At 35.5% G+C, this 9789-nt stretch overlaps 1 protein-coding gene across 4 annotated transcripts in view; it reads right to left on the reverse strand.

The window, feature by feature from the left end:
• Positions 1 to 9789, reverse strand: part of LOC112512130 (conserved oligomeric Golgi complex subunit 3) — a 35683-nt gene that overhangs the window by 11478 nt on the left and 14416 nt on the right. Inside the window, exons 6-17 of one of the 4 annotated variants that reach the window (XM_025117976.1) lie at positions 6504 to 6548; positions 6335 to 6409; positions 6137 to 6232; positions 5371 to 5448; positions 4135 to 4220; positions 3810 to 3876; positions 3638 to 3700; positions 3438 to 3539; positions 2571 to 2675; positions 2375 to 2467; positions 971 to 1059; positions 286 to 505 (exon numbers count right to left, since the gene is read on the reverse strand). In XM_025117976.1, the coding sequence (XP_024973744.1) occupies positions 286 to 505; positions 971 to 1059; positions 2375 to 2467; positions 2571 to 2675; positions 3438 to 3539; positions 3638 to 3700; positions 3810 to 3876; positions 4135 to 4220; positions 5371 to 5448; positions 6137 to 6232; positions 6335 to 6409; positions 6504 to 6548 (1119 nt within the window). Of the gene's footprint in view, positions 1 to 285; positions 506 to 970; positions 1060 to 2374; positions 2468 to 2570; positions 2676 to 3437; positions 3540 to 3637; positions 3701 to 3809; positions 4021 to 4134; positions 4221 to 5370; positions 5449 to 6136; positions 6233 to 6334; positions 6410 to 6503; positions 6595 to 9789 lie in introns of all 4 variants that reach the window. The other 3 variants (XM_025117973.1, XM_025117974.1, XM_025117975.1) reach the window with 3 other exon arrangements.

A 9789-nucleotide genomic window follows, 5' to 3' on the forward strand; every position in this document is an offset into this window, starting at 1 on the left:
AATAATTGGGCATCATGCCGCCATGGATCCTGGTGTAAGCTACCGCCGTGACTCATTGTGGTGCCGTGAAAATTATACTGTCATGTCACCTTGGATTAGATAGGAATTAAACAAAAGGGCGTAAATAGTTTCTTAAAGCCAGTTAATGAACCAAGGAGATAACAGCTCATTAATTTTTTGTTTTGAAATAATATCTACATAAAGGAGGAGGGATTAAAACCAAATTCCAACAATAAGTCCCTAATGTAGGACGTATCATGCAAATTAGAGAGATATACAACATACCTCATCACGAATATGTGTCCGAGCACGGAAAGTCAACCTTTCATGAATATCTGCCAGAATTCTGTCTAATGTAGGACGTATTCCAGCCAAAGATTCACTTCGTCTGCTGAGTTGCTCACCTATGACTTCGATTTTAAGAATATCCACAAGTTCACAGAGAACATCCAAATTTGTTTCATGAATAAGCTTCGGTCGCAGTGTATCATACAAGTAAGTACATCTGCAATGCAGTTATCAAAGTGAGAGATAGCATGAATAGATCCTTAATGTAAAGCACCAGGCCTGCTAACTTCTTTGAGCCCACTAATATTATAATAGAGGAATATAACACGGGTTTTCTATACATTTGAACTTTAGAACTTGATGGACAAGATTTAAAACTTCTACTGATGAAGCCTGGTCACTATTACGGCTAAAATGGCATCACCTTCAAGATGGCAACCGATGTCCGTTAATGGTGTTTAAAGAACAATACAATCTTCAAAAGACATACATATTTCGAAAAATACATGCGTGATATGGTGTCATCAGGACTATATTATGTTTAAGATATACCCAGAATCGACAAAGTGAAAAAAGGAAAAATGGCGGATCTAAAAGAACAAGAACACTAAAAAATGAAAACGAAGACGGTGACAAATATACCAACGGCCTGAGGAGATATAAGTTACTCAATGGAACTTACAACGGATCTACCAAGGGAGCCAAACTTGAGATATCCTCTGAAGTTGATGGGAAGAAATGGTCAAACAGTTGGTGCTCAAGCTGGCAAACCTGTCAATGTGATACAAACAGACTTTCGTATTCAAAAGTAAAACCATAAAGGATAAATTAGATACACAATAGTATTCAGAATTAAGAAACCGGGGGACTGGTGCTACCCCATCAATAATTCAGTACAAAGCTGGCTCTTCAGCCTTGGTTATTAAGGTTATGCATGTGTTTTGTGTTTCTCATGGAGTACCCACAAAAAATAAATTAACTCAAAGATAATGATCCAGAGCATATATGAAGAATAGTACTTTGATTATGCATAGATCAAACATACTAATGTAACAAGAAAAATATGGCGAAAAATTCTTGATTGTGCTGCACAAAAATCCTTATTGAGAGAATAGGAGTACCTAACATGAACTGAAAAGAGAATTCAGTCTAAACTAGTATAAGATGTGTTCATAACCATGAAAAAGGGGAACATGATGCTTCTGAATGAATTATTCCTTGACCTATAATTAGGTATAACACCTTCGGTACAAAAGGGGTTTAGTTAAATATTTCAATTTATAAACAGAACAAATAAACAAACAACTAAAAAAACTTATATTCCATTTTATTTTCTGTACCTCGAATTTTGTACTATAATTGGTTCCCACCACTTCAAAACAAACAAAATCGAGGCAGAGTTATCAATTTGAAACCTTTGAGAATGCTTCAATCACATATGCCTTCATGAATGCTTCCACCACAAAGCTTATTTCATCTTATTTTGAGATGAAGCCTTAGGCAGTAACACCAACACAGACACAATGGCAGACAAAGTACATAATTAATTAACATCATGGCAGTTTCCCGTCAGATGAAGCCTTAGTGAATTTTTCAGCGATATTGTTTATTTCAGTTTATTTGTGCTGTATAAAATTTTAAGTTATCGCAAATTATAGTGTATTTTCAAACGTAATTCATCAATATCACAATATCGTTTTAACAAATAAATATTAGAACTTTTTTTGCCAAGGATCTATCAGCAAAGACCAGAATCCTAGCTCTATCAGTGTTTAGCATGTGCACATCTTTGGAGATGACGACCTACTAGTTAATGATATAGATTAACGAAATGGTTGTGTGACTGTCTACATTGTATCCAACTATTTTACATATCTGGAAGCCTTTGACGAATGGTAAAGGTGGGTTACTAATGCAACTCAAGTGTATAGAATCTTTACAAAACCGTCAGTAAGCATCTTTAATGGATATATTCAGCCTAACCCAGCACTTAAATAAGATGTCCTTCTGTAAGAAATTACAATAAGATGCTAAAGAAAAATCCTTTTAACTGGCGAAAACCACAGAGACATATCTTTACAATCACCTGCATCAAGTATGCACACCCAGATCTGGTTAATGAAGGTAATGTCTCCTTTCTGGAATATTCTGAAATCCTTTGTGATACTATGCCTTTTACCTAGATGACAAAAAACAGAAAACAATCGCAATTGCATCAAATAGAAAAAACTTGGTAAACTGACCAACATAATACATAAATGAAGGTGAAATGAATAGCTCACCAAGGATAGCCGCTGTTCACAGTATATCCTATGACATTCTGAAAGAATTTGAACATACTCTTTCCTCGAAGATCTTCTTTCAATTTCCTCCAGTACCGGTTTAAGCTGTAAATGGCTACATTAGGTTCATTCATTGATGCAGTTAAAAATAAAGCTATTTGGTGGGTATCAATAGACTCTCGTATCCATTCTTACACCATAAACCAGAGCACAAAAGCTCAAACTGCACACTAAAAATAACTCAAGAAAGAGGGTAGACCAAATTAGCTATTGACATCAACTCTCATTTCTGCTAGTTATCACTTTTGAATAGCTCTTGCTATCTTCATCAACAGTGACCCAAAAAATTTACAGGGGCTCCCATATACTAGTAACTACCTGAAGGGTTTATTGTATGTTTATGCCATCTAACTTTCATATGGTAATATCAGAATTCGCAAGGAATATCTTTCTCATGCAGAATAATAAACTCCAGTAGAGGCAGTTTGTGGAATCTCCTTGTTTTACTGATATGCTATGAGTTCAAGTATTTAGTCATGTTTGCTGACTTTAAAGCTAGAACTAAAACAGAATCTCAAGAAAATATAGGTAACTGTCCTTACCTACTTTGGTAAGAATAACTTGTCTATAACAGTTTTAAACAAATAGATAGATAAGGTAGCACTTCAGAGCTTCTCATGTTTCCAGGCAAAATAGCTTATGCTTGTTCTTATTCTTCTACCAAATATCAAATGAAGATGAATAACTTCCAAAAAAATTGCAAAGCTCTAACCATCCCACTCTTCTACCCACAGAAGCAAGTCATGCTTCATAAGCTGACAAATTGTGGAGCTACTAAAAGGGATCAAATAGAAAGTAAGCTAACACCTCACTTGCAGCTGCCTTGAAACGAACATAAATGATAGATGCCTCAACACCCTCAGACACAGCTGCTTTGTTTCCACCACTACCTCGGAGTGCTGTTTGGACCTGTCCAACAAGAAAAACAATGAAAAAATATATATTAATTTTGCAAGCATTTTTATTCTAGTAAAGTGAAAGTTCTTCAAAATAATTAGGTGGTTTACCTGAGAAGTACTACTTTTGAGAACAGCAAGGACATGAGCACGTATCATCCCCAGGGCTCGAGACTGCAATTACATTAACTTAATATAATTTTAAGAGCGTACAACCATAAAGAAAATTCAAATTAGGGGATTGAAAACTTGATTTTCAGAAGGAAAAAGGCATTTTACATACTTGAAGTTGACGAAATTTGACCAGATAAACATTGGACTCAGCATACTGAGGATTATTTTCGACATACCTGAATCTCCAGCAACATCGTTGCATTAGTATATGAAAAGAATAGTGATCCAAGTAAAATAAATGCATGTGATGGGAGGCAAGTTCATGGGGACAATAGGATGCAAAAGTTAAAATCCTCTGTTTCCAGTAAAAAAGTTTTGACCTAAATAAAGAACTCAGAGTTCTCATGGAAGGAGACAAAAGAAAGAGAAATACTAAATAACTTGAGATACACAAGCTTATGCATAAGAGCTAATGTCATGAGCACTTTACTTACGAGATGCACTCGTCAAGCTTTTTAAGCGTCGGAAGAAAGTTTTCACTTGCAACGTTTGTATTTGAAGAATAAAAGCTGGTGGCAACCTGCAATACATAGCATGAACAAAAACTGTGCCATTAGCCACATCCACAGGTGAAGGCTCAATTTATTGGAACTAGTTGCCTTAGGCTCTAAATGATTTTTACATGATATTATACATAGGAAGAGAGGATGATCCAACCTAAAGGATGCATCGGCAAGAACTACATTCCTCTAGCAGGTTGCTAGTTATATACTAGTATTCAAATGATTGGTATCCTATTCACAACTTACCTCCTCTTAAAACTCCTCATCTAGGTACTAGTCAATCCTCTTTACAAGATCATATGAAGACTTTGGTACTAGTCATTCATTTCATCCGTAGGCAAAGGTTGCCATGAAAGTAACTTCCACTAACCTAGATCTGAAACTGCAATACATAACAAAGCTTAACCAGTCACAAACGCTCACATTTTAGCCATCAAGGAGCCCTGAACTAAAGAAGTTCATACACCAAACTCAAAGAGACTAGGAAGCAGAATGGAAACAATGTCATTCCTGAGTCTATAAGGTCAACGTGAACCTAACCAGAACCAACCACCATATGAATTGGCAGCCCAAATCCTTATGTTGATGAACCATGTTTTTTTTATCCTCCATCTCTTTGTTTACAGGACTGTGGGAGGGGCTAAAGAAGGTATGCTTTACAGTGCCTACTTAATTTGCAAGAATTAACTGCAAAAACTGGGAAAAGTAGAAGGTAAAATTGGAATATGTTGTTGCCAGTGAGTTCTGTAAGGAAACGAAGAAGGGCAAATATAAAGCAGCAGGAATTGAGAAAAAATAGGAGGTAAACTGACATGTACTGTTGCCAATGAGATCTGCTAGATAATAAAGAAGAATATCTTAAATAAACTAATGGAAAAGATCTTTATCCCCAATATTGCCTGGATCTAAATATTTGTTGTAGTGTTCGGAAATCAAGGCATTCTTTTCATCCAATTAACCATTAAACTATACTGGGAAATTGATTGCATAATTTGAAAACTTGGCACCTAGATGTTAATAAAAGGCATCTGATAAACAATAGAGCATCCTAAAATATTGTTTTTGGCATGTTAAAGCAACTGCTTCGCTCTTCAAGGCCCTACATTCCAGAACAAGGTTCCAACAGCTTACAAGAAGCACACTGTGACTCGTAAAATTCACACTTACATTCTCTAATTCATCAAAATAATTGAGTTTACTGCGAAGGGATTCGGCAAACTCGATCAATCTTTGCTTCTCGATTACCTGCAATATAGAAAGAAAACATCACCCGAACACTCAGATGTGAGTAAATATATGTAGTATTATGATAAGGACTAACATTAATTTTAAAATCAATAGTTAAAGCTCAGATATGTATTAGCTAAGCCAAAATCATTAGATAATTAGGAGGTATGATCATTTGGGATAAGGTTGTCTGTTTCTACAGCAGAAAAGGCTTACAACATAGAATGTCTCTAGAGCATGACATATAATATTTATTTAAACACAAACATTTGCACCCATGTAATCCTCAGGTGGCATTCATTTGAAAGAAACCAAAAGATGTAGAGAATTCCAGGAGCACCTTCCTTCAACAAGAGGGACACAGCAAGAGAAGGCAGAGTAAGAGCTACCTTTTGTGGCTTTGTCACATGTAGCCAAAAAGGAAAGAACAATATTTTAATACTGAACATCCAGCAACAATGTGCATGGACATGGAAGTATAAGATAACTTCAAAACACCTTGTTTTTCATTAGACTAGAAAAGCCAAAAAGTGAGTGAAAAATCATTTTTCAGCTTGAAATATTTCATACAGATTATTAGCCTTTAAACTCGAGAGAAGAGTTATTAACTTCACAAAAAAAAAATTAGTCACAAACTTTTACATTATCACAGCCCCAAACAAGAGAAAAAAAACAAGCTTTAAGGGGGAAATAAACAGGATCCCACCATCCGATCACATGCGTCGTGAAGGGTTTTGGTTTTTGTTGCAACTACTTGATGTTGCATTTGCAATTCATTGAACAAATCAAGGGTTTCATCCACCTGAAAAGTGCCGTGGTTAAGTTGACTATCAGCTTTGTTATCCTAGAAAAAAATCTAACTTGTAAAATTAGAGAAGCAACAAGTTCTGTGGGAGATTTATACCTGCTGAAGAATACCATCACATGTTTGTATCCTCTCAGTTAAGGTGCTAACATATTGCTGATACTTCTCTTCTGTCTATGGAATAAATACGAATCAGATGCCAAGGGATAGCCAGCAGTTGCTCAAAGAAAAACAAGAAAACAACCGAGGCAAAAGACATGCTACTAACCTCTGATTTCATTGCTGCTTCAAGATCTGTAAACCATTTGTAAAACTGTATCAAGGTGAATGAGCGCCCATTAAGTCTTCAATGAAGTACCCTAACATTCAGTTTACAAATATAGCATCTGCTAGCTCGCTATACTTGGAATGAAATGATGAATATCTTTGTTCTCACACTACTACTCTAAAAAGTTTAATTGTAATTAATTTGAGTTGTCAACATATAGGTTTAAATACTTGGAAACTTGGACCAAGAAAAAGCACCCAAAAAGAAGAAGAAGCAGAAAGAACACATGGAAATTAAACAATATATTCAGGATAACTCAGGTCTCAATTAAGCTGGGCCTTTTGTCCTTCACTGACTAATACAAGCTTCATAAAGTGAATATTTTCAGGACCAAGACACTAAATCCATACCAGTTGTATCAAGTATGTCTTGTTAGTGCAACAACACGAGTTGACTTAATGGACGTGTGAGCTTAGAAAAGCTTTATGCTTCAAAGGATCAATAAAGCTTGGCTAAAAAAACTTCAAAAACCAAGTTCGAAAAACTTGTCCACCAAGGTAACTTGGTTCCACATGACATTCTAGTATATATCACACGCAAATTCCTCCTAAAGAATATAGCAGACACCCACAACCTACACCCCCACCATGCTCCATCTGCAACTTCTAATATAATTGAATTGCCAATATCTTCTTAAATAATCTAGGAGTGTTTGTCGTGCAGCTTGGGATAAAACAGCACCGTATATGCGGTTTGAGCATTTTCCCAAACCGTGAACCGCACTGTATATGCCTCAAACCGCAAAAAAACCGCACCACAAAATGTGGTGCGGTTTGTAACTTACGTATTTCAATCAAATAATTATAAAATTATGACTTCAGATAAATTCAAGGATAACATGTCCATAGTCTATATGGTGAAAAGTTCCAATACGTATGAAATACATGTTACATGATTAAAAATAAAATAGTCTAAAAAGTTAAATTCAAAATTCAATGATGACATGTGAGTTGTGATGTGCCCAACTGTACAAACTGAAAATTTGAAATCATGAATGATGAACTTCTTTGTCTGGAGTAAACATAAAAGGCTATTTTGGGCTTGGACTTTGGACTCATGAAAGATAAGGCTATATCTATATATATATAGAGAGATATAGATAGATAGATATATATATATATAGATAGATAGATATATATATATAGATAGATAGATAGATAGATACAGAGAGAGAGAGTGAGAGAGAGAGAGAGAAAGGTTCAGGGAAAAACCCCAAGAAAATGAAAAACTCAAGAACACCTTAATAACCATTCATTTGTACAGTATGCACATGTGCATACAAGTAATTGAAAATGTTTTCTGGTTTCTATGCATGTGTGCATGTTATGCACGTGTGCATGTTATGCACATATGCATACCGGAAAAATTACTTACAAATTAGTTGTATGCACATGTGCATACCGTACAGACAAATGGTTACTAAGGTGTTCCTCAAATTTTCATTTTTTTGCGATTTTCCCCTGAACCTGACGCTATATATACAATAAAGAGATGGATAAAATATGTGGTGCATTGGTTCGAACTGCGGTTTGAAAATTCAAAAACTGCACTGCAAAGTGCCGTTTTAATAAAAATGCAGATGCACCACAAATCCAGTGTCAGCGGTTTAGATGAACACCAATAAATAGCGTCCTATAAATCCACAAATCCATTTTCAATATTCTTAAGCACGCAAAAGAGAAAAGTAAAATTAATAAGAAATTTTGAATATAAAAGAAACCTCTTAGTATGCAGGCTAAACCAGATAGCTATATATATTGAGCGATAACTAGTGTGATTTTTTTCGCAGTAAAGTGGTGGAAAATTGACAGCTTAGCATGTATGTGGCTCAACCTCTTCACCCCCCCCCCCTTTTCCAAAAAAGTTGACAACAACAATCATAATAGAAAACTAGGGAATAATACCCTTCAGCTTATGCACTTTGGGTCCAATTAATAGGCCTATAAACTTTAATTTGTGTGAAATGGCCTACAAACCACACAACAAATTGAATTTAGGCCTACATCCCTTGATGTTGCCTAATTTCCAGTTAAAAGGGGAAAAGTGATCATTTAGCCCCTGTGTTTCTAATTTCTTTTCTTACTGCACTTTAATCATCTTCTCCGTTACACATCTCCTTCCCCATAAATCCAATCAAACAATCCCCCAGCCAGCTCATATTGCTCTCTCTATTTTCTCACTGCACTTTAATTGTGATGGATGGACTTTCTTATTCATCTTATTCATCCTTCTTCTCAATCCTGAATGGACGGAATTTTTGCCAATTGATTCATGTGTGATCTAAGGAAGAAGTCAAGACGATGCACAAGGGAGTTTAGATCTTAGGATATGTCTATTACTTCTTAAATGTTCTTTAACTATCAAAACCAAACTTTTTTAAAGAGGATAGTTGGAGCGATTCAGGTGAAATCCAATGTATATTTTTGCACCTGTAGTTAACTCCAGCTGTATTAGATAGGCTACCAACCAGAAGAATGGAGGACAACTGTGTGTGTTAATATGGTTGGTTTGCTCATATTTAGCTGGCTGAATAGAAAAAACACGCATATACATCCCTCAAAGATAAAAAAGTCCCAGCAAGTATCCAACTAGATTGAAACTCTTGATAAATCTTGGGGGAATATTTATTTCTAGGGTATGGATTATGAGAAGATGATGATAAAAGAGGTGGTGGTGGTGGGCCCTATGACTCTATGACGGATATTTAAATGTTTTATTATAGTTTGAAGTCACTTAAAAAGCATGTGACTTCATTAAGTACAATATAGGGAGTTCCATAGTAAAATCGAAAATCAGCTAAAGGTCGTGTAGGCCTATTTGCTACTGATTTTATATTCATACACAATTTCACTCTTTTTGAAGTCTATAGGTGCTACTCATTTTCTCATGTAAGTTCGTAGGCCAAAATATTTTTATTCCCTGGGAAACTACATCCAAACATAAGCCATTATACCAGATTTTGCCAAAAACTTATCACTGCTTCACTAAGTATAGAAGGCAAGGTGCATTTCAGGCTTCTGTAAATTCCCATTAGAGGCATCTATGTCTTCCTTAATGCCTTGACACTGGCCTATTTGTATAATTAAATAAACTACACATTTCATTGTGTGAAGTCCAGATTTCATACAAATCTTGATCAGATCTTCATAAAAGCTCAAGAACAAAGATGAATGAATAAGAATGTAAGATAGATTGGAGAGAGAGAATTACTTGGCTGTCAAATCAC

The sequence above is a fragment of the Cynara cardunculus genome (genome assembly GCF_001531365.2).
Source record: "Cynara cardunculus var. scolymus isolate 2C chromosome LG 5, CcrdV1, whole genome shotgun sequence".
Taxonomy (NCBI): Eukaryota; Viridiplantae; Streptophyta; class Magnoliopsida; order Asterales; family Asteraceae; genus Cynara; species Cynara cardunculus.